Genomic DNA, 24,833 nt, shown 5'->3' with positions numbered 1-24,833 from the left:
AGTAGCCTATCCACGTCCTTTTGTAGGAAGGACCAAACAGAGCAGGCCCCAAGGGTCCCACCTTGGTGGCCTATCTGTGTCCTTTTGTAAAAAAGGACCAAATAAAGTACAACAGCCAATCAGCTACCACCTCCTTCTAGAACCTTCCTGCCAGAAGCCCAAGTCTCTCAGATTTTCGTACGCACCAAGCTAGTTAGGCGTAAACTCATTAGAGAGAAAAGTGAGCCCTGCTAGGGGAGGCGGGAGGGTGCATGTGAATCTATGAAAGACACTAATACTGGATAACTGCAGTTACAGGTAAGTAACGCATTTCTTATCCAGTATTTGGGTGTCTTTCATAGATTCACATGCCTGAATCAGAGTAGCGAGCAATACATTATGCACATTCTGTATGAAGAGCAGGTATGAACATGTAGATAAAACATATCACATGACTACAAATCACCAAATGCAATGGCATATAAATACAGTAAGAGAATGTGCATACCCGTAAAGGATGGAGGGATGTAGTAGGGCTCACCTCACTGGAATAGATGGCGAAGCACTGCTCGGCCCACTGCTGCATCCTTCATCAGCTCAGTATCCAGGCAGTAGTGCCTGGTGAAGGTGTGCGGGGACTTCCATGTCGCCGCTCTGCAGATGTCCAATATCGGCACTCCAGCGAACAGCGCCGCAGACGTGGACATGGCTCTAGTCGAATGAGCTTTGACTCGTGAGTCTAAAGGCCGTCCGGCCTTGTCATGACAAAAGGTGATCGCAGAAGAGATCCATCTGGAGATGCTCTGCTTTGTCAGGGGCATGCCCAGTCTTGGTCTACTAAAGGCAATGAAGAGCTGGGATGACTTTCGAAAGTGTCGTGTCTTATCGATGTAGAATTTAAGGCATCTTTTTAGATCGAGAGAATGTAGAGTTCTTTCAGCTGCCGTTGTAGGATTCGGAAAGAACGATCTAAGCACCACCGGTTCATTAAGATGGAAGTCCGAAGGGACTTTTGGAATGAAGCGAGGGTTAGTCCTCAGAATGACTCTGTCCTCTCTGAATTGAAGAAAAGGATCCTGGATGGATAGAGCCTGCAATTCACTGACCCTTCTGGCAGAGGTTAGTGCCAGGAGGAGGGCCGTTTTCCATGAGAGGAACTTGATCTCAGCCTTATGGATGGGTTCGAAGGGATGCTTCATTAGTTGATGAAGAACCACATTGAGGTGCCACGATGGAGGAATAGGCCGTGGTCGTGGAAAGGACCTGAATAGACCTTTTAGGAATTGTTTGACGAGTCTGTCCGACCACAAAGATGGGCCTGTAGCCTTTCTTGTGAACCTTGAAATCGCCGCTAGGTGCACTTTGATGGAGGTATGCGCAAGGCCAGACTGCGCAAGGTGTAACAGGTATGGTAGCAGCTGCTGTGGAGTGGCCTGGAAGGGGTGCAAGCCTTGATCCACACACCAGGAACAGAATCGCTTCCATTTTAGTGAGTAGGTTTTGTTAGTGCTGACAGCTCTAGCTTTCGCAAGGACATCTCTGCAATCCTGCGGGATGTTCAGATGGCTGAATTCTCGGTATTCAGGAGCCAGGCTGATAACTTCAGAGAGCTCAGGTTCGGGTGGAGAACCTGCCCTTGAGACATCGTGATCAGGGCCGGAAACTGCTGCAGGCGAAGAGGGGGCCGGGCAGAGAGGCGATGAAGCTCTGTGAACCAGTGCTGCCTCGGCCAGGACGGAGCAATGAGGATCAGAGTGCAGGGTTCCGATTTCATCTTCCTGAGAACCCTGGGAATCAGTGGGAATGGCGGAAAGGCGTACGCAAAGACGTTGCGCCATGCGATGGAAAATGCATTCCCGAGGGTTCCTGAGTGGTGATGCCTGCTTGCGAAGCTTGGGCATTTGGCGTTCTCTCTGGTGGCAAAGAGGTCTATGTTCGGGGTGCCCCACTTCTGGAAGATATGGTCCAGCACCTCCCTGTCCAATTCCCATTCGTGGGAAGGAGACTTCTCCCTGCTCAGTGCGTCCACCAAGACGTTGTCCTTGCCCGGGACGTACTCCGCTTTCAACACTATGCCATGTGTCAGAAGCCAGTTCCAGATTTTCTGCGATTCTCGAGATAACGAGATGGAACGCGTCCCCCCCTGTTTGTTCAGGTAGTGCATCGTCGTGGTGTTGTCCGTCCTGACGAGCACTGGGGAGTGACGAATGCGTGGAAGAAACGCCTGTAGAGCCAGGAAAACCGCCCGTAATTCTAACAGATTGATATGGAGCTTGGTTTCCTGTGTTGTCCATTTGCCGTTGATCTGGAGGTCCTGGAGGACAGCTCCCCAGCCTTCTAGGGACGCATCCGTAGTTATTACATGTGGCTCCGCTGGGAGCAGGAACGGCAGACCCTTTGAGAGGTGGTGGAGAGATGTCCACCATTGCAAATGATTGATAATGGGTCGAGTGACTCGTATGCGGTTCTCGAAAGAACCTGTGGCTTGAGTCCATTGCTTTGTCAGTGCCTCCTGTAGTGGGCGCATTTTTAGGCGGCAGTGTGGAACGAGCAGGATGCATGAGGACATCATGCCTAGGAGAGACTTGAACGTGCGGACCGGAAGAGTCTTCCGCGAAGCCACTGCCTTGGCCAAGGAGATGAGCTTGATTTTTCTCTCCTGAGAGGGGAAAGCCTTGACAGGGTCCGTGTCCAGAGTCGCTCCAAGGAATGTGATGACCTTGGTGGGTTCCAGAGTTGACTTGGCAGTGTTGAGGGTTAGTCCTAGGCGGTGGAAAATATCCAGACAGGCGCTGGAGGACGAGGCTGCGGCGGCTGCCGTCGGTGCCTTCACCAGCCAGTCGTCCAGGTATGGAAACACCTGGTGGCCTTGTTGACGAAGAAATGCCGCTACTGGTGAGAGGCATTTGGTAAAGATCCTCGGGGCCGATTTGAGGCCAAATGGAAGGACTCGAAATTGGTAGTGCTGTCCTGCCACCGCAAACCTGAGGAACTTCCTGTGCCCTTTGAGAATAGGGATATGATAGTAGGCGTCCTGGAGGTCTAAGGACGTCATGTAGTCCCCTTTGTCCAGCAGCCCAAGGATTTCTTGCAGAGTCACCATACAAAACGATTGTTTCTTTAGGAACACGTTGAGTGCCCTGAGATCCAGGATTGGGCGCCATTTCTTTCCTTTTTGGTGGATTAGGAAGAAGTGAGAGTAGAAACCCTGATTCTTGTGGGCCCGTGGAACTCTCTCTATCGCTCCCTTCTGCAGCATGGAAGCAATTTCCTGAAGAAGCAATCGTAGGTGCCTGTGTGATCGCTGGCACGGTGGCGTAGTTGGGGGGATAGAGGTAAATTCTAGGGAATGTCCAAATCGAATGAGTTGGAGTACCCACCGATCCGTTATAGATTGCCAATTGCGATGGAAGTATTTCAGTTTCCCTCCAAGTTTTAAAGAATGTAGTGGTGGAGGGGCTAGCGAGGGAGACAAGTCATTGTCTATTGCCAGCAGGTCGTTTTTGGCCTCTTCCTCGGTAATTGGACTTGCCGTAGGAAGACTGTCGGCCTTGTTGAGGTTGTCGCTGCTGAAACTGCGGCTTGGACTGTGAATATGTGTACAAAGACCTATTCTGATAGGAACCTTTGTATGCAGGTTGACCTCTTCCCCGGTTGCCACGAAAGGACTGGGTCCGGAATTGTAAAGTACCCAGAGCCTTGGCAGTATCCGTATCCTTTTTTATGGTGGTAAGGGCTGCGTCAATCTGTTCCCCAAACATATGCTGGCCATCGTAAGGCATATCTAATATCCTGGTTTGCACCTCCTGGCGGAAAGTGGTGGCCTTGAGCCAGCCCTGTCGCCTCAGGACTGCAGCTCCTGCCAATTGCCGGAAACCAGTCATGGCGGCATCAATGGCACAATCGATGAGCTCTGAGGCGGAGGTCTGTCCTTCCAATAGAAGTGAATGTGCCTCCTCTCTGACATCCTCCGGCAGATCTGCTAGATAGGGTGCAATGTCCGCCCAGAGTTGGCGATTGTAACGTCCCAGGAGGACTATCGAATTAGCCACCTTGACCGTCATGGCTGAAGTGGTAGTAAAGCGTTTGCCAACGGCATCCAGTTTCCTGCCCTCCTTATCAGGTGGCGTTGATAGAGGTGAGGATGGATTGCGAGAGTTCTTCTGCGCCGCTTGAGTCACCACGGAATCTGGTTTGGGGTGACCTGTCAGGCATGCCGGTGCCGTGGAGGTGGCCTTGTATTTCTTATCTAGCCTGGGCACCACCACCTGTATAGAGGCAGGCGCTTGCATGATTTGTTTGCCCTGCTTCCAAATGTAGTCAATTATGGGGATTGATCTTGAGGTCTTCCTAGTGGGCTCCTTGAAGTCATAAAGGAAGCATTCCGTTTCCTGAGTTTCCATGGACATATGGAACCTCTTAGCCGCCCGCTCAATGATGTTGTGGAATCCACCGATGTCTGCAGGTGGAGACTCCGAGGTCTGCGGATCCGGAGAGGCTGGAGAATGTGCCACATAATCTTGATCTGCATCCGGGTCTGACTGGTCGTCATCGACTTCACCTTCCTCCTGTTCCCTCTCCTCATCGTCAGATGAGGGAGCGTCCTGAATCGGAACCTGTGTCTTCTCAATGACCAGTGGAGTTGGTCTATGGCGAGACGAAGGAGCTGGCGCCTGTGCAGCTGGAGGTGCTGACGCAGAATGTTTCTCCGGGAACCTTTCCTTATAATCCTGTATGAGGAATTGTAGGTCCGAGACAATGGATGCGGGGAGACACCATAGGAGTAACCTGTGCCTGGGGCGGAGGCTGGTCCTGTTGTTGTGGAGGGTCTTCCTCCTCTTCAGGTTCCTCGTCCGTGGTTTGGCATTTCAGGACTAGGTCCGATGGACAAGTAGCCTGCGTAAAGGAGTCCTCGTCCGACTCTTGACCTTGTAGTATACAGGCCGGAGGAAGTTGTTGTATCCTACCGGGCGAGATCTGGTGCGGCGTAATAGGCCGTTTAGTAATTTTCACAGTGACATGGCTCACTTGCGGTGGAAAAGCATCCATGGCGTGGGAGAGGAGTGCAGACTCCTTCCAGAGTCCTGTCGATGTCGAAAGCGACGGTGCCATGGTAGATATGCTCGTCGACGGTAATTTAGTCGTCGTCGACGGTGGTTGCGACGACGATGTCTTCTTCTACGTCATTTTCGTCGACGGTAAAGTCCCCACCGTCGACGGTGTACTCGTCGTCGACGGCTTTCCCACCGTCGACGACATGATCCTCGTCGACGAGGTAGACTTCGTCGACGGCGTTGTCCTCGTCGATGGTGTAGTCGTCGACGCCTTAGACGACGATCTCGTCGTCGACGACGAGATCTTCGTCGTCGATGGAGTGACCGGGATGGTCGACGGCGTAGGTCTACTCGCCGACGATGAAGGCGTAGTCCTCGTCGACGAGGAGGAAGCCGATGAGGCCGTCGTCGTCGACACTGTCGTCGTCGAGACGGTTTTCTGTGCTGAATGCACCATCGACGTCGTCGTCGCCGGGACCAGTGGCTGTTTCCCTGGGACAGGCAGGTCCTTGCCAGACACAGATGGCTTGCCCTCTGAGGACTTTTTAGAAGTCTTCATAGGAGGGGTGTCTGTGGGGCTAGGGGAAGAAACCCTTGGCCTCTTCAAGGAAAATTGCGACACTCCAGACACACTCTCACCTTCGGATACCAAGTCATCAGTCTTGGTCTTGAGCCTGTTGAGCCACAACAGAAGTCGACCTTCTCGGTCCTTGAGGGTCTTGTTGGAGAAGGTCCGACATATTTTGCAGTCCTTTGCCTGGTGGTGAGGGTAAAGGCAATATAAACATTTATCATGTTTATCGTCAATGTGAAGTCTTTTCTTGCTGCAGGAGGAACAAGCCCGGAAAAGACCTTTCTTCTGACTATCAGACATAACTTTAGAGACTAATAAAAGTTGTTTTTTGAAGAAAGAGAAATTCCTGAGGAGAACTCAGGTGGAGACTCCCTAGCACAACGTGCGGTAGAAAATCTGAGAGACTTGGGCTTCTGGCAGGAAGGTTCTAGAAGGAGGTGGTAGCTGATTGGCTGTTGTACTTTATTTGGTCCTTTTTTACAAAAGGACACAGATAGGCCACCAAGGTGGGACCCTTGGGGCCTGCTCTGTTTGGTCCTTCCTACAAAAGGACGTGGATAGGCTACTAAGGTGAGACCTTTGGGCCTATTCTTTTCTATGTATGTCTTTAGGACATTACTTTTTATATACCGGAGGCTCCCGTCTCGACGACGGGGAATGATTCAGGCATGTGAATCTATGAAAGACACCCAAATACTGGATAACTGTGGATGACGGAGTGGTGGCATGTTGTTTTCGAGCCGCCGTCACTATCACAGAGTCTGGAGGGGGTTCCACCCTTAGAAAAGCCGGATCCGAGTCGGGAGCCCGGTATTTTTTCTGCAGTCTCGAGGGGGCCGCCTTGGTCACCGCAGGGGTGAGGAAAAGGTCCATGGCCGGCTCCACCAGGCCCGGTACCAGTGGTAGTAATGGCCGAGACAGATGTTTCTGGTGAAGCGCCTCGAAGATCACCGATGTCTTGGGCGTGGGCACCGACAACGAGATGCCCAATTTTGCTGCACCTCTTAAAAGGACATCATGAAAGGACACCAGATCGTCAACCGGTGACACCCTTGTCTCCGGTGACTCCGACAAAGTCGGAGAATAGTCCCTGGTCCCCGAGGACCTCGTCTGGGACCGAGACCTGCGCCTCCTGTGGCGTCGTCTCGACCGCGTGGACGACCTGTTGCACGATCGTTACCTCCTCCTGGAGCGAGAGCGCGATCTCCCAGTTCGTGGACGCTCCGCAGGCCTCTGTGGAGGCGTCTTCCTTGGCCTATCCTGGGGTAGTGGTTTTGGAGTCCCCTTAGGCGGTGTAGGGAGCGGAGGCAGTGACACGGACCTTGGTGGAGGAACAGGAGGTATCTCCGACCGAGGAGCAGGCCCACGTGGCGGAGGCGGTGGTGGTTGTTGCCCCGCGGGAGGAAGTGGTGGAAGAGGAGGATTGATGGGAGGATCCTCTCTAGGTAAAGGAAGCGGGGGCGTCTTAGGCCGAGGTGGTGTATAAACCACCGAGTACACAGAGTCCGGTGACTTCTTCGGGGGAGGTGACAGCGAATCAGCCCTTCCAGTAGGTGATCGCCATCTCCGGCGTCCTTCACCAGACCCAGCGTGACTTCTGGCGCCAGAAATCCTTCTTCGCCGCTTAGGAGATTTGGAAAGTCTCAGACGCCGATCTCTTTCTTTTCGACGTCGAGCGTTGCTTTTCCGGCGTCGAACGCCGCCTCCGCGACGTCAAGCGCTTCTTCCTCCACGCCGAACGCCACTTCCACGACGTCGAACGTGCAGTCCTAGACGTTGAGCGTCGACCCCTTCTCGGCGCCAACCGCTTGTCCGAAGTCCTCGACGTAGAGGATCCCCTCGACGCCGACCGTCCGGTCGACGGTCGGTCCTTCTTCGCCGTCGATGCCTCGATGCGGACGTCGACGACGATGACGCCGTCGACGGTGATCTCGACGGCGGCCTACCCAGGCCTTTCGACATCGAACTTCCACGCTGTCTCGACCCGGAGCCCCGGGGAGATGGGGAACACACCGTCGTCATCCCTCTCGACGTCGTCGATGCAATCGACGTCGACGGAGACCGGGACCGTTTGCTGGGCTTCCTGCCTCTGGGGAGCCCCCCAGAGGCCTCAGCAGGGGCAGAGGGAGCCTTCCCAGCCTGCCCAGACCAGCCTGCAGCCGTCTCTCCTCTAGGCCTTGAAGCCTAATCTTCAGCCTGTCCCTCAGGGTCCTTGACGAAAAGGTCTGACAGATGTCACATTCTTCAGGGACATGTGCTTCAGGGAGACAGAGTATGCAGACGTCGTGTGGATCAGTCTTGGCCTTCTTCCTTCCACATGCTGGGCACTTGTCGAAGAGAGCAGGCATTTTAGAGCCCTAAAAAGCCTGAACAAATACACAGGAGTGAAGGGAAACACCAAGTACATAAACTGAAAAACACTTTTAAAGCCAAAAGTGCACAAAATTCCAATAAACCCTTGAAAAGGGAGAGCTCAATGCACCAGGGTCCTGTTAGCAGGAGCCGAAAAAAAGAACTGAAAGTAAGAGGGACCTGCTGTGCATTCTGGGATACTGGGAAAAGTTCTGGAAAGTTCTCTTAAAGGCACAGTATCCTATTTAAGCCACATAATGGCAGCCTATGGGGCTTGTCTGTCCATGCCTTCCTCTCTATCATTCCAGAGGCTTTTTCTGGTAGAGGCACGTTTCTCTATGGAGGAAACTGGGCAGGCTGTGCTATTTGTGTGTGTTTTTGGTGGAATTTCTAGTTGAAGTACTGGACAGTGTAGCCTGTGGATACAGGCTGCATTATCGGTCTTTAAATTCTCTCTTCAATGTCTTTGCAGGTCTGCAATTTTCTGACAAGAGATTATTTTTGATTGCCGGGGTCCACGCACATGAGCGGGACGATTCACTAGATTATGACTATACACAGAGATCCCCTACTACAGAAGCCCTGTATCCCTACAGTGCCCCAGTCCAATCCTGGGCACTGTAAGTGCAGTGCTGCCATTAAGAGTATATGGTGCTGGGAATTTGTCATTATGAACGCCACAACACCATAATGGCTACACTGAAAACTAGGAAGTTTGGTATCAAACTTCTCAGCACATTAAACCCATACTGATGCCAATGGGGGATTTAATGTAAAATGTATAACAGTGAGCATCTTCGCATCTTAGCAGAGCCCTCTGAATCTCTACCAACTCCTAGTGACCTGACCGAGTGGCTGCTTAGGCTGCCACCAACAGACATGTTGTTGGACCCCTGGGTCGAAAGCCTGCTGCTCTCAGGGCCTGAAACATTGCACATCCTGGGACGAGGTGCCAAGCCTCCTCCCCCCCAGGATGGGCAGGGTTCACAAGAAGGGAAGCTTTAAAGTCATGCCGCCTTTGTGAGCTTCCTGAGACCATTTGCTGCTTTCAGCAACTGGTCCCCACTGGTTCTGCCCATACACTTTGGGCGGGAGAGCCGGCGAGAAAAACAAGTGAGGGAAAGAGTGGTGCCCACCTCTGCCAACTCCACCCCTCAGGTGGGGGGAAGTGAGGTAAAACACAACTCTGAGTTCCGGCCATCTTGAGGATGGGGGAACATAGCCAACCAGGGACAGTCTACTGCCCCCCTCCCACCCACCCCAGGACTGGGACCCATTGGTCCCTGACCTTACCTACCTATAACGCCCCAAAATCTAGTATTTAGGGGGCACCCTGAACCTTGCTTTCTCAGATCCAGCCTGACAACAAGAAAAGAAGGACCAAACAGCTGTGCAGCCAGCTAACAAGAGGAAGACGCCCACTGACTTGGCCCCAGCCCTACCGGCCTGTCTCCTCTCGAACCTGCTCCAGCAAAATCCTGGTGTGCCCTGCAGCCAGCAATCTCTAAAACCCCAGAGGACATGCCTGCCTTCACTTCCAAAGACTGCTTCTCCATTGAACACTGGATTTGTTCAACAGCAACCTCTGGCAGCAGCCAGGGACAGAAAATCCAGCTCACTCTGCACCCGCCGAACCAGGCCCGAGCTGGAGTGGAAAAACACCACAAGGAGGTCACCCCGGCGATCCTGACCAGAGACCCGGCGACCCCTGACCTGCCTCAAGCCTCCAGCAGACGCCTGCAGCCTAAATCCAGAAGGCCTCCTAACCGCGACCAGGAGCTGGTAAGAAGATCCTACCCCAAAAGACACCCCTGCACCTGACGCCCAAATGCCTTGTGTGCCCAAACCGACCGTGCCTAACCAACCCTTAATTTCCCAACATACCTTGCCAAGTGGTGGTCGCACCAAGAAGTTCTTAGTCTCCCTGCCTGCAGTGCTTTTGCAAACTGGAGGTTCTCCTTTGAAAACAGGGCACCCAACCTCGAAACAGCACTTTGCTCCCGGCCGCCCTAGTGCCGCTGAGGGTGCACCTTTTGTGCTACTTTGTTTCCCCATTTGCCCTGACCTTAACCCTAGAAGCTTTGCTCCCACAAACCAGTGGCCTGCTTGCCAGCAGCCACCACCCAGATGCCCCCTATTCCCAATTGGATAACATTGGGCCTCAAAACTCTGCACCCGGCGGCCCTAGTGCCGATGAGGGTGCAACAACAGCGCATCACTGACCTTGGGGGACCCCTGAGTCTAACCCAAGAACCTTAACTCCACAGTTGATACCTTACCTGTGAACAAATAACCAGTTTTTCCTCAATAGGACAACATTGACAATTTTCTTCAAAAAGCTTTTAAGTGTGGAGTTTTGAAATCTAAAAATATTCTTTAAAAATCGCACAAATAACCAAAACATATTTACTTACCTGTTTACAGGAAATGTCCCAGTGCTGAATCTAGGCATCAAGCACGGAGTTAGAAACGTAACGTAAAAATTAACTTACCGGTAATTTACTGAAAAAGCCTATTCATTTCAATGTACTGTATTTGCTAAGTATTGCAACCTACTGCACCCCCTGTAAATCAAAGTACAATTGCATTTTCAAACTGTTCTATATCCAGTAACTTCTTACTGAAAATTATTTAATGCTTACCTGTGCCAGGCTTTGTGGTTTCTAAAAATAAAACCGTATATATTTTTATACAAACACAACTGACCTAGAGTTCAGTTATTGAGTGTTTGAAGTCATTTGCTGACTGAGTGTGAACCTCAAATGCTTAACACTGTCCTCTGATACTCCCTTACTGCTCGACCACTCTACTACAAATAGATAGTAAGGTTCTATCTACTTTAACCTCTGCCTACCGCTGGGGTCACTTGGTCTCTGTACACACTATACCTCATTTTGATGTAGGATATATAGAGCTAGTTTCCTACAGAGCCCTACTAGGCGAAAGAAAGAAGAGGAGAATCTTTGAAAGGGGGGCTGAGAGGGGATCCACAGCTGTTGCTACGCACCATGCCACAAACTTGTTCCATCTACAGGCATATACCATTTAAGTGGAGGGGCGCTGGCTGCCAAGATAACATTACAGACTCCGGGGTGAAGTTTTCGAAAGCTGTCAACTGTCGCCACTCAATCTCCACGCAAGGAGGTGGAGACTGGACAGGTTCGGGTGGAGGGCCGTCCCCTGCTGCTGCGACAGACTATTCTCCCAAAGAGGCAGTCTGATCGGAGGATCCATGGCCATGTGTAATAGCTCGGGATACCAGACTCTTCGTGCCCAACACAAACGACTTGGGCCCGGTTCGCTAGATCTTCAGCACTCTGGTCAGAAGTGGTGTAGGCAGAAAGGCGTATAGAAGACCGCAACTCCACCAACAACGAAAAGTGTCACAGAGCGAGTGCCGCCTTGGAAACTGCACTAGCAAGAGCTGCGGACATTGCGCTTCAGTCTGTGGCGAATAGATCTATCCAAGGCTCTCCCCACTGCTGAAAGACCTTGCACCACCTCAGAGTGAAGACGCCATTTGTGATCCATCATGCATCTGCGGCTGGGTTTGTCCACCCCGGGTTCAGAGAACTTGCCAGGTGTTGAACCACTAGAAATTTGTCCTGATGTTCCAGCCATGTCCAGAGACGGAGAGCCTCTTGACATAGGGTACACGACTCGCCCCGTTTGTTGCAGTACCACATGATGGTGTTATTGTCCGTGAAAACCTGCACTACTCTTGCCATGGGTAATTCTAAGGTGAAGAATCCATAACCAATTGCCTCTTTCAGATGTGCTCTATTTGTGGTAGTGTGGGCGAGCAGCCTTAGGCTTAACACCGAAGAGTTTGACATTTATTGCACAACATTGACCAATAATGGACACACACAACTCAAGAAGGATACACAGACCAATTTTAGAAAAATATACTTTAAATGTTTATTTTAAGATCAAGGTCTTCACAATAAGGTAAATATTTAAATAAAAATATTTTTACTTTGAAAAATCGATACTTAAAAACTTTTCAGAACAGTTTAATGGTATCCAAGTTGAAAAACAATATCACTGTTAAATAGGTAAGCAATACACTTACAATTCCAGTCTTCAGGACCAAAGGTCAGGAAGGGGCATGGGTCAGGTGAGTACCAAAACTGCACCACCAGAGGCACATGGATGGCCAGGTAAATAGGTCAAATTTGAAGTTTGACTAAATGCTTTTCAATTGAGTGGGGATGCCTGGAGCCATGCTGCTTGCAGATACGTAGATCAGTTGCAGAGGCCAAGCTTTTAGGATTAGCACAAGCACAAGGGGCCACAAAGCAGCAACAAACATACACCACCAGCAGCACAGGGGCAGCCAGGTTCAGGGTGCACAATCAGTCTTGGGCGCACAATGCTTTCCAATAGGTTTTCTTCATTTGGCAAACAGGCTGCAGGTATGGCACTGGAGGTTGCAGAAGGGAGGGGAAGGAGGTTGGAAGGGGGGGGGCAACAACAGCAGAGATAACTAGAGATGTAGGGTTTCATAGAGATTCATAGCAAGCGATGACCGGTTTATCATAAATCCTATTTTCCTGGCAGGTGTTACTTCCTCTGCGTGTCTTTTGTACTCCGACTTAATTAGTTGAGTTGGTAAACAGCCTCCATGCAGAGGCATAGTGCGCTGAAGTCAGGCCGTGAAGTTTGTACATATGAAACATGTGATGTCAGGCCCCTTAACCATTGGTGTACCTGCTTTAGTTGGAGTTCTGTGCACTATGTAGCAAAACTGTCGTGGTTGTGGCTCAATACGTATCCAAATGCAGATTACTACTTTCTGATGGCTGGTTTGGAGTAATTTGTAGACCAAAAAGAAACCGCTTTAGCTGCCGCTTTGTACCTTGGGTGGGGAGAGCATGGATGGCTCAATGAGACGAAGGTAAGGGAGACAGTACTGGTGACCTCATCAGCAAAGGGTTGGCAGATGCTAAGGCGATGGCATGCGTTTTCACAATATTAGTAATTATTAACAGTTCACTTCTCCAAGAACCCTGTGTCCACTTTGCTACTTTCAAATACCGGGTAATAAATACATTTCGTTCACTACAAAATATAAATATACACACACACCACAATCACTACTTACTGCTTATTTGTATCGATTATGAAATTGATTTTATCTCCAGTTTCCAGCTGAGAGTTTCCATCAACATCATCAGGGGTGTAGGTTAGATAAAATACTTCCTATGAGGAAACAATCATTGAGTTAGTATAAACTGCCCCATTAAAATGAATGTAAACTAACAAATAATTTAATGGTATGTCTTAAATTTGAAAACAGTTCACAATCAAAAACATGGGCTTCAAAGGTGTATGCAAGCGTGGGAACGCAGCTCTCTTATGAAATTTAATTTGAATAAATGCAAAAGGTCAAGCAAGTTATGTAGATTTTGTAGAATAAGTTAGCACCCCATGGACGTCAATTCACCAAACTGCCAGGGTTAGTGGAAGTGGTATCATATACCCTTACACCTTAATGATATCACAGGAAGTTACTTTTTCCCCCTTGACCTTGCATCGTCCCATGAAGTGATGTCACAAACTCAATCCGGATGACATCACAATGATTACCATTGCTGTGTATTACAGTCAAAACACACCGACACCAGCAAAAAGTGGGGGTAACTATGCCTAGGACCTACTTACATCAACCATCGAACGAACTTCCACCAGCCCTCTTATTCACACTCATCCTATCATTAGTACTGACTTGCACTCATTCATTTTCACCGACTCTAGTACACTCACCCTGAATCACTTATTCACACTCACACCCATATACTTACTCACTCATTTTGACGCACACATCCACGTTTTCATATATAAACATGCATGCTCAAACATACATGCGGTCTCCCCCAAAATCACTCTCGCCCATATGCACGTCCACAACATACATTAAAACCCTTTTATTTTTGATCTCTAAGATGCCAGTGAAAGTCTAGATTTGGCTGCTACAATGTTTATTACACCAATAGTGAATAATAAAGTATTATTCACTATTAATGTAATAAAAATGAGCAGAAAACTAGGTTTGAGCCTGACCCCTAAAGGACGTCCATGTAGCACCAGCCACTTGGGAAACTGACAAACATGAGATAGAAAAGTGTTAAAAAATCGTGACAGTGGGTGGCTAAGGGCACTGCAATAATCAAAGTGTAGGGTCTTATGATACAGAGGCATCTCCTAAACCATGCATTACCAAGATTGTTTGGCCCTCTCCAAATGTAGGATCTGGTGAATTGGATGAAAGCAATACACAAGTATCCTGGGACTAGTTCATTTAATGTGAAGTGCCAAAGGGAGCGTGGCCAAGTCGCCAACCATAATGGCCGCACGGAGGTGAAGCTCCGCCAGCATCCCAATGATCCGAGCCCCCTTTGGGGCGTGTGGTGTGGACACAGGATCGAAATTGCCATGCAGTAAATATGAACAGTAGGCAGGTCAGAGCTGTATTGGGCTGGACGGCTGTTGAGTCCTAGAGAGACACAGCGGAGCATAGAGGGGGGGGGGAGCGTGACGGCTGCCAGCAACGGGCCTAAGACTGCGCAGTGACAAGATACCCACGCGGCAGGTGAGCTTCGCCTGCTGGCAGAGTGTAGAGCAGGTATGGCAGATCCTGTGGAGCCTATCGAGCTGCTGCCGGGGGCCTGCAGCTGCCCATGAACAGAGACCTGGGCCGCGTTGGCGGTTTTCTGCTGCGGCCTGAGATCGCCAGGCCTGGGGCACAGCCCTGGCATTGTGGTGACGCAGGGATTGGTGCCCTCCGGACGCCACTTGAGATTCACACTGACCCCCCCCCACTCCCTGTTGACTACTGAAACTTTGCTGCTCGGGATTGCGGCGTGTGTGGCTGTCCACTGAGACCCTGGAGGTGAGGGGTGGCAGGGGTGGCCTGCGGTGCGCTTGGCATTGTGGGCTGTGCCAGGGCCCATGCAAGAAATCCCACAGTTAAAAGGTCCAATCATTGAACTGAGCTACTGCTCCCTGGAGGCACTTGGTGGAACAGCTAGGAGCTCATTCTTAACATGGTAGTGGTTGCTAATGAGCAGATCCCCCTCACAAGGACTAGCATGGCCAAAACAGATCCCGAACAGCGCAAGCTGCAGTTCGACACAGCAAAATACAAAGCAGCCATCTCTCATACAGCATACGCCACAGAACTCAACATGGCGCCAGGGGAAGACAAGGAACGATCTAAAGCAGAATCACTATTGAAGGAGTTACGCTCCGGTTTCACAGCACTGGACGGTAGATTTGACGCGCTTGAAAAACGGCTTGATAAAATGTAGGTGAGACTGGAGAGTCATGAGCGGAGGCTAGATGTGGCAGAAGGCAGATTATCGGTTCTAGAAGATGGCGCAGCGCAATGTCCAGAAAGGGAGAAAGGCTGGTACAGCAGGTAAAAAACCAGCCATGAACAACGAAGACTTGGAAGCTATAAGGAGGAAAAACAACTTACACATACTTGGGGTACCGGAATCGACAAACAGTGGGAGGCTAGACCACATTGTTGAAAGGCTGCTCACTGAACTATTCAGAGCTGAATCCTTTACTACCACATTTGTAGTAGAACATGCACACAGGTCGCTGGTGCCTTGCCCGAAACCGGGTCTGCCTCCCCGCCCCATAATTGCCAGAAATTTTAATTACAGGGACCAAGACTCTGCTCTCAGGCTGGCAAGGGAGAAAGGCCACCAACATGGCAAGGTCGGCTGTCGCTATTCCCTGACTTTACAGTCATGGTTCAGGAGGCTTCACGCAAGTACACCGGAGTCGAGACCACGGTGCACAACCTGGGTCTGAGGTATGGGATGCTCTACCCGGCACAAATGCGGGTCAACATGCAAGGGAAGGCGAGCATTTTCAACAACGTCACTCCTGTGCAGGAGTTCTGCAAGGCTTTCTCAAAGACAAAGAAAAACAATCATCGCGGACGCCCAGTGGGTCGCAGTCGGAGATCCACTCGTGTGCCAGCATGGATTTATTCCTTAGGGTGACCTATTGGACCGTCGTGCCTGACCCGTAAATCCACAGATCAGTTTGGCATGCCTTTTATGCACTTGTTCCTTAGCATTCGGTCTAGATTGGCTGAGAAATTTGGACATGATGGCGTATTTCCATACACAGACTAGACACTATTGAAATCCTTATTTCAGGAAGCATGGGTTGATGTAGCGTTGTCACACCTCCAGTGAAGTTCACATTTCAGAGAAATGTTTAGGCTAAGGTGGTTTTGGGAAGTTGAGAAATTGTTATGCTTATTAATTTGGGTAATTGCCGGGTGGTTAGTCGCTTGGCGGGTTGGGTCAGAACGTTACTTTTTCAATAGCATGTTCGTCCTCGTTGCTGGAGAAACCCAGATGTTGAAAGGGCGTCTTCTTCGTTGTCTGCGACATTGTGGCGTAGTGGGCCTGTCTCTGCTTACGACAGCTTCTCAGAGTTTTCGGCAGGAACTCCACTTAGGCCTTGCAGTTTTTTTCCTGGTTGTTTTCAGGTAAGCAGAGGTCACAGACGGCGTACTGGTCGAGTTGTGTTTTTGTGGTGACACTTGGGACAAAACTTGAAAGGGGTATTTTCCATGTCCCCTACCTCGCCATTTGTGGACCGATGACGTCTGTGGTATCTGCCCCAGAGCTCCGCTGGAACGGTGATCTCTCCAGTTACGACGTCGATTAGGTAGGAGCTTCGCGGTGATCTTTTCTTCAGTTTTCATTTCGTTTTTGGGAAAAATCTGAAAAATTATTCGGAGCTTCCCGACTTGCTTCTGGGTCCAAAAGCGGAGAAAAAAAAAAAAAAGAATATGGAGATGGCTACTACGCACATCAACCTCCAGGATACAGTCTGATGTCACACAGGCACCAGGCACCAAATTATGTTTGACAGCAACCAAAAAAAAAAAAAAAAAAAGAAACAATTCCGGACCCAACCACTAGATGGCGGAATAATGCACAGCATGTGAATCCAGAAAAGGATTCACGCAGCAAAACGTTACTTTTAGAAGTGGGGTTGTTTAATGGACGAGGAAGCAGCAATGTACAACAGTATTTAGTGCTACAACGTTCTTAATGTGTGTATTGCGGGATGACAGCAACTAACGTCAAAGCATTCGCGGATATAGCATTCATGATGTGGAAATTTAGGGGGCTCAACAGCTCGCTAAAATGCCGGCAGTAAGTACACTACATGCACTCTCTGTGGATGTGGTGTTTTCGTAGGAGATGCATCAAGTGCCCACATGGGTGTCAACTCTGGGATCCACGTGGGGGAAAGACCGGTATTTGTTAAATTATAGTTAGTACGCACTGGGGTCGCTACTCCGATACGTAGAAATCTGCCATTTAGACATCTACACACGGTGGCGGACCAAAAGGGGCGTTACTTGCTTGTCCTGGGGCGCTAATGGGACACTGCATACTATTAGTCAACGTATACGCTCCGAATGTAGACTACCTAGGTCTCTTTCATGACTTACAGAAGCAAATAACCAAACTAGAAGCGGACCACATTCTAACATTGTATTTAGACCCCCGCGCTTGACAGAACTACCAGGGCATCCCCAACTAAACCAAAGGCACGCATTGCGATGACAGACCTCTGCGAGCAGTACATGCTGCATGACGCTTGGCAGCTGCTAAACCCCACTGGACTGGCGAACACACACTATGCAGCTCAACATCACACTTGGACGAGGTTGGAAAATTGGTCATGGTCTCAAACTCTCACCCCCTGGTTACTGGATGTGGAGCACCAACCCTGTACACTGTCTGACCCTGAGTGCGCGCATTCTGGGGGAGGGAGGCATAGAAATACAGTGGCGGCTCCCGGAGCAGGCCTTGATGGACACAGTCTATAAAAGTGAACTCTAGAAGGCAATAGTCGATTATTTTAAAATTAATGCAAGGTCGGTCCCGTAACAATCCACACTATGGGAGGCATTCAAGGCCTCCGTAACACAATAAGCAACTTCGAGAGAGGGCTCAGATGCCTTAATCAGGAGCTGGCAGTTGGGACATCTCAGGATTACTTATCTAAAGGTTCAACGCTGTAGCGAGATACCAGGAATCGGCAGAGAGAGAATCCCACTATTTGAGTAAATAGGTCACCGCCAGGAGGTATGGGGAAGAGGAAAGGCCAGGGCAGACCCTGACACGTCTGCTACAGCGGCCACTTGGGCAATCGCACATACTTGGCCTAAGGGGGCCTCAGAACGAATATATAGATGATACTCCCAGTATTAACCGTGAACTAATGAGGCACTATACAGCTCTATACACTGCCAGGCACACAGAGGGGGAGGATGATATTTCCAACTACCAGGATAGCTTAGCTATGGTCTGACTCACGTCTGCCCTATAGCAATTTCGGAGCAAGCCCTTCTCCGTTGAAGACATTAAACAAGCAATGGAAGCTATGGATGGCAGTAAGGCCCAGGGAAGGATTGTTTCACAGGTCCCTTCTATAAGGCCTTCAAGGAGCTGCTAGCGCCGCAGCTACTGGAAATGTATGCTGAGTCAATGCAAGAGGGCATTCTTCCTCCTTCGCTACAGGAGGTAGTCATTGTGCTGCTTCTCAAACCGGGAAAGGACCCAGCGCAATGCAGCTCATATAAGCCACAGTCGCTATTAAATTTTGAGAAGAAAATACTTCCCAAAATGGTCGCCACCCAGTTAACGTTACTAATGGGACAAATATTTTTACCTGTAGAAACCGGATTTATCCCACATAGGTCCACTGCCGTAAATCTTCGCACGTTCTTCTCTACCCTGCATAGAATAGTACCCTCTGTACCGGCGATAGGGGCGCTACTTGACGCAGAAAAAGCTTTTGATTTACCTGAGTGGCCTTTCAAGCAGTGCTGCAAAAGATGGGGTTCCCATTAGGGTACATATCAAAACTCACCCTACTTTACACTCGACCCACAGCGCGAATACAAATAAATGGCACAGTAACACATCCACTCAAGATAATACGGGGCACCATGCAGGGTTGCTCCCTATCGCCACTTTATTATAGCCATAGACCCCCTGGTAAGGCGCCTACAAGAAAACGATCTACATAGGGGACTACAATTTAAAACTGGCCCAGTCCTGGTGACGCTATATGGGATGATATCATACTGTATGTTAGGCACCATCCTGAGAACCTGGTCCCACTACTCCACAAGATCACCCATTTTGTTTTGGGGAACTTTCGGGACTGCACATTAACTAGTCAAAATCAGTGGCATTTCCATTAACGGGCGTACAAGATCGCAGATATGAGGGGTTCCCACTGATATACTGCAACACTGAAACTCAGTATTTGGGGATTTTTCTACATAGGGACAAGGAGCAGATACTGCGGCTAAATTATAGTCCAGTGCTGGAGCGACTACAAACACAAATTGACCGTTGGATAGGTCTGCCTCTCTCCATGGCTGGGAGGATCGCCCTAACTAAAATGGTAATCCCACCAAAGCGATTATAACTTTTTCATGACATTCCCATACCTCTCACCAACTCTTTCTTCGCTCAGCTGCGCACCCACTGGACACACCTGGTATGGGGAGGGCGGCAACTACTCTTTGGATGGGATACTCTAACACTACCATTCGAGAGGGGGGGGGTGTTTGGAGTCCCCAACATACAGTTCTACTACTTAGCAGCACAATCAATGCAGCTTCGCATGGCATTGTTATCACAACGATTCATAAAGGGGGTGGTGATGGACAGAGTATCTGAATTAAGCAGAACACTCCTACCCAGTCAAAAGATCAGGGCTTGATCCATCACTGTTTTATAGCTCACTGCACCCTCCCAGTTGAGAACCTGGCTACATGCAAATTAGTCTGTCCCTGGCCCAGTGCATCATGGGAACAGGGCAGACCAAACTACCAAGCCAATTCTTTACTGGAAAGGAAACAAGCTTCCGGGGACCGGTTTCTGGCATTACAGCCGTCTTCGGCCCGGCTTGCTTGAATCCTGATGGTGCAGTGAGCAAGGGACTCACATCTGAGCATACCCTTCCACGCTTGTGGTGGCCAAAACGATTCATAAAGGGGGTGGTGATGGACAGAGTATCTGAATTAAGCAGAACACTGTTCCCATGATGCACTGGGCCAGGCCCAGTGCATCATGGGTCCCTTGCTCACTGCATATATTTGCATATAGCCAGGTTCTGAACTGGGATGGTGCAGTGAGCTAAAAAACGGTGATGGATCAAGCCCTGATCTTTTGACTGGGTAGGAGTGTTCTGCTTAATTCAGATGCTCTGTCCATCACCACCCCCTTTTATGAATTGTTATCACTCAGACGCAAGTTGGCCATATATGAAACCAGGGGTAAACCTAGCTGCCCCAGTGCCGCTACGAGGGTTATTGCCTCCTGATAGAGTGGCTATTCAAACGGTGTCAACTACATGCTGGGCCTGGAGGAAAATGCTACGGGTAAAAGGAGGCACATAACTATACGATTCCCAAATACAATGGTTGGACAACCCATTACGTCATAAACATTAGTAAAACACACGCTGCGGCGGTATGGGCTGTGCACCTTTGGGGACTTGTTTCCTGGGGGAGGGGGTGGGGGGTGGGGGGGGGGGGGGGAAGACATCTCACGAACTGAAGACGCTCGCTTCGTAGGCGCTACACTCATGGACGACCAGTTCGACTTTAAAGCGAGCTGCGGAGCCGAATATCCACCTATCCCCTAGAACCAGATACCTTCACACCCTTGAAGCTACTCAGTGGACATGCAGTAAGGTGGTGGGGTACTGGGTGCGCACTGTGTAGGTATGTTTATTTATTTTATTTATTTTCAAAGTTTTATATAGCGCGGACAAGATCTTTGCAGATATCAGAGCGCTTTACAGTAGACACAGGGTAAGGGAAACAAGCGAGAGACTTAGCAAACATGTGGATAACAGAAATGAGTAGTAGGTGGGTAGCAGACTAGGATGGTAACCTAATAAACAGCTTGTGAATGAATAGACAATAAGATTAACCGGCTAGTAAAAATCCGATAAACAACTTAGTACAGTAGACAACAGAATAAGCAATAATACAAAGTCAGTCCACAGTCTTTGGAACAACCAAGAAAGGGTTCAGGTGCGACTAGCCATAAGGATGGCTTTTGCTTCTTTCTTAAAGAGTGCAGTGGAGGAAATAAGCCTAGTTTCGGGTGGGAGGGCATTCCAGATCCTGGGTGCCATTCCTGAGAAGGAGCGCTTGTAAGTTTTTACCTTCCGAAATCTTCGAGGTTTCAGGAGGAGATTCTTTGTGCTTCTGTTGTTTCTCGAGCCTCCTGATAAAGTTAGCTTTTGAGTGAGGTAGCTGGGAAACTTGTGGTGTATAGCCAAGTGTGTCATACAGGCGATTTTCAGCTGTATTCTGGCTTCAAAAGGGAGCCAGTTCAGGGATTTTAAGTCAGGGGAAATATGCGAGTGTTTTCTAGAACCTGTGATGAGTCTCGCTGCAGCGTTCAAGGAGGCTCTTAGGGGTGCTGTAGTAGATAGGGGGAGTCCGCTGAGAGCCACGATTCCGTAGTCTATGCGTGGAATGACTAGGGCTTGAACTGCAGTTTGGAAATCCTTAGCTGGGAGGAAGGGTTTAAGTTTCCTCAGAGTGTTGATTTGGAAGTTAGCTCCCCTAGTTGCTTTGTTGATATGTTGCTGCATGTTGAGGTTGGTGTCAAGAGTGATGCCTAATGATTTCACGGAGTCCACGATGGTGGGTTGAACATTGAATGCAGTTAGGTGCTTAAGCCAGGTTTGAGTGGTGGAGATTTTCGCCGGAGGTGAGATTAGAAGGAACTCAGTTTTCAGAGTATTTAGTTGTTGGTATAGCACTACTCCTTGCCAAGAGAGAGTTTGCGATACATTGGGGTCGCAGAAGCACACCAACACTTCAACAGTGGCTTCACAGTTTAATATATTGAGATACCGATAGGGAACGGTTTGCTACACAGCAGCCTATTACATCTAGGCCTAAAGATATTTGGCAACCCTTACAAGACTATTTGAGAAATAGTGTACATGATGACAGTAGCCAGTGAGCACAGAATACAATGATGTTGGACCGGGATAGTTTATAGACGCGGAAGTGTGGGGAGAGGGCGGAGTTAGGCAGTTGTGCTGTTGTAGAAGCGCCTAACTGGCGTCAAAAGAGGGGGAAATAGAGGTAACATGGTTAGGTGGGCTGCATGATGGAGCTAAGGAATGCAATGCCAAATGTTACGTTATTGATCATACGGATTGGCATTCTGTCGATGTCTTGGATATTGAAGTGCACTGTTGTCTGTAGTCTAAATGCTATAAAATGAAAGTATTCACAAAAAAGTGCAATGCCTTATGACTGTTGGTGAGGGTACCTGAAGGAAAGGTTTGACATTCTGTGCATTACATGGTGGTGAAAAGATTGCAGGTCGGAGTACCACATTTGTGAAAGTACTTTTGTATTAATCTCCCACTTGTAGATTACCTGAGGCATCCTGCTTAGCTGGCTCACAATGTTATCCATTCTCAGCAGATGCTCCACTAGGAGTAATTTGGTGACTGCTGAGGGGGTGGTGGTGTGCAGGGCCAGGGTGGAGGTGGCAGTGTGCAGGGCCGGGGTGGAGGTGGCAGCAGTGTGCAGAGCTAGAGAGGCGATGTAGACGGCCTAAGGATAAGGGCATGTGGTGGACGACTAGTATCCCTATCGCTCACCTTTCTAGGAAGGAGGCTGATTGAAGGGGCTGGGTTGGATAAAATTCCATCGCTGTGGAGAACATGCGCAAGATCATCCTGTTAGTAGCATGCAGCGCTGTAGATTCCCCATGCTCTGCATACTCATCTCATTTAGTATTGGGCTCGGACCTATGTAACTTGTTTTTCTTCTAAGGCTATCAAGGTTTAGCGACTCCTCCTATGACTGATTTTAGACAGACAAGGGAACCCAATGAGTAACCAAGGACCCTGGGTATCAATTATTTTGAGAACAATGGTCCTTAAGTGAATTATACAGAACAGATAACATATAGACCTTGATGGGTACTATAGACTTTCAATGTCCAGCCGGACAAAGAATTTTAATAGGCAATATATTGAAGAAATCTTATACATAAGAAGCGACACATGTAATGAACGGGGCACAATCCTGCATCCAACATGGGAAAAGAATGACAGAAAAAACATACGATGCAAACGACAAAGGGTTTTTCAGGCAACAAAAAGAGCTGTGGTTGCTTAGTGTGGTCATAGAGTCAAGCATGCTAACCATTGACAGTTACCACAACTTGTATGGAATTCAAACAGAAGTGTTACTGATTTTTGTTGACGTCGTTTCGATCCCAAGCTCTACAGGGATCATCAGGACTATGTAAATAAAGTGGCTGGTGTATAACACAATGCCTGCGGGGGGGGGAATTGGTGAGAAAAACAAAGTAGTCTGTCAAGGCTAACGCTCAATGGGAAACACTTAGCCTATCCATGGTACAACAAGGACATGCATTTAGCTGGTACTAGTAGAAATCCCCCGTGGTCAATTTATAATTCTTCATATGGCATAAGCTCACAAAATTAAATCAAGACCCTTCAAAAAAGATTACAGGTACGACAAAAGTTTTTTCTTATTTCATTTTTTACATTTTATTTCTATTTATTTTCTTTATTTCTTTTTTGAAGGGTCTTGATTTAATTTTGTGAGCTTATGCCATATGAAGAATTATAAATTGACCACGGGGGATTTCTACTAGTACTAGTTGTGTTTTGTCCTCTTATCCCCGGTCAACTGAATTAACCATAGAGAGGGTCCCAAATCTCTTGTTAATGTTAATGTTAATAGGTATTTGTAAGCGCTCGTACGCCCGGGGGCTTCATGGCGCTGTAGGAAGGAGCTGGCGCAGGGTCACAGGGGTCTTGTGATTACATGCATTTAGTTGTGCACAGTGGTGCGTAAAACTATGTAAGTGACTTGGTATAAACATAGCGTAACACAGAGATGATTGAAGAGTTAAACGATAGAAAGTGGCCATGCGTTTGTGGTCAGGACGCAAGCCTAGTTTTGAGAAATACGCCGGGAGCGTGAATTCCTGTGCTTTTTAAAGTATATCTCCATGCGAATTGGCACATGTGTCACTTTAAAAAGTCCGCGGTAGTGGGGGGAAATGGGTTGTGGGGGTGTTGTATGGGCAAGGTGAACATTGATCAACAAAGTCGTCGAGCTGTGAACGGTAAGTTAATATGAGGGTATCCTAGCATTAACCCATCAAGGTCTATATGTTATCTCTCCTATGACTGGGCATGGGCTCCATTCCTGCACGGTGGGAAATGGAGAACAGAAATGAAACAAGTGAAGGCTTTTAGGGAGGAAGTTGGGAGCATGTGACTGAAGCACAACACGTGATGAACAGATACTTACAGGGCAAGTAACATTTTCCATTCATGGCATGTATGGCTGTAGACACACATTTTCTACATAGACTGTAAAGCAGGTCTCTCCTAAGCGGTGATTAGCCAGAGGATTTTGCATAAGATGGAAAAAGTGAATGTAGTACAGCCTGGTCAACATGAGCTTATTTACAGGGTAGAACATTAACACAGTAGTGCTTGGTAAACGTGTGTGGGGTGGCTCAAGTAGCTGCCTTACAAATGGCAGCTTTTGGGATATTACCCAGAAAGGCCATGGATGCTGCCTTTGTGGGTGTAGAATGGGGCCTAGGTGGAGCAGGGACTTGGCTACTGGCCTTTTCATAGCAGGTTTGTAGTGCTGCCCACTGAGATACCCCCTGCTTTTTTTTTTAAATGGCACTGCCATGTTGTGGTTTAGTGTAGGTGACAAATAGGAGTTGTGGTCTTACAAAATTATTTTGTCTTATCAATGTAGTATAGGAGGG

The 24,833-nt window shown here is 48.9% G+C and overlaps 1 protein-coding gene across 9 annotated transcripts in view; it reads right to left on the bottom strand.

Moving 5' to 3' along the window:
• The window catches only part of CSDE1 (cold shock domain containing E1), a 1,051,746-nt gene that overhangs the window by 737,733 nt on the left and 289,180 nt on the right, over positions 1 to 24,833 (bottom strand). For all 9 annotated transcript variants that reach the window (XR_013594894.1, XM_078644375.1, XM_078644374.1 and 6 more), the window contains one exon: positions 13,067 to 13,164. Coding sequence is in view for 8 of the 9 variants with exons in the window: in XM_078644375.1 (XP_078500501.1) it covers positions 13,067 to 13,164 (98 nt within the window). In the remaining variant the exon portion in view is untranslated. The remainder of the gene's footprint in view (positions 1 to 13,066; positions 13,165 to 24,833) is intronic.

Source organism: Lissotriton helveticus, chromosome 5_1, assembly GCF_964261635.1.
Source record: "Lissotriton helveticus chromosome 5_1, aLisHel1.1, whole genome shotgun sequence".
NCBI classification, from domain to species: domain Eukaryota; kingdom Metazoa; phylum Chordata; class Amphibia; order Caudata; family Salamandridae; genus Lissotriton; species Lissotriton helveticus.
The sequence above is the reverse complement of the archived record's forward strand: the minus strand, read 5'-3'. Positions and strand labels throughout refer to the sequence as shown.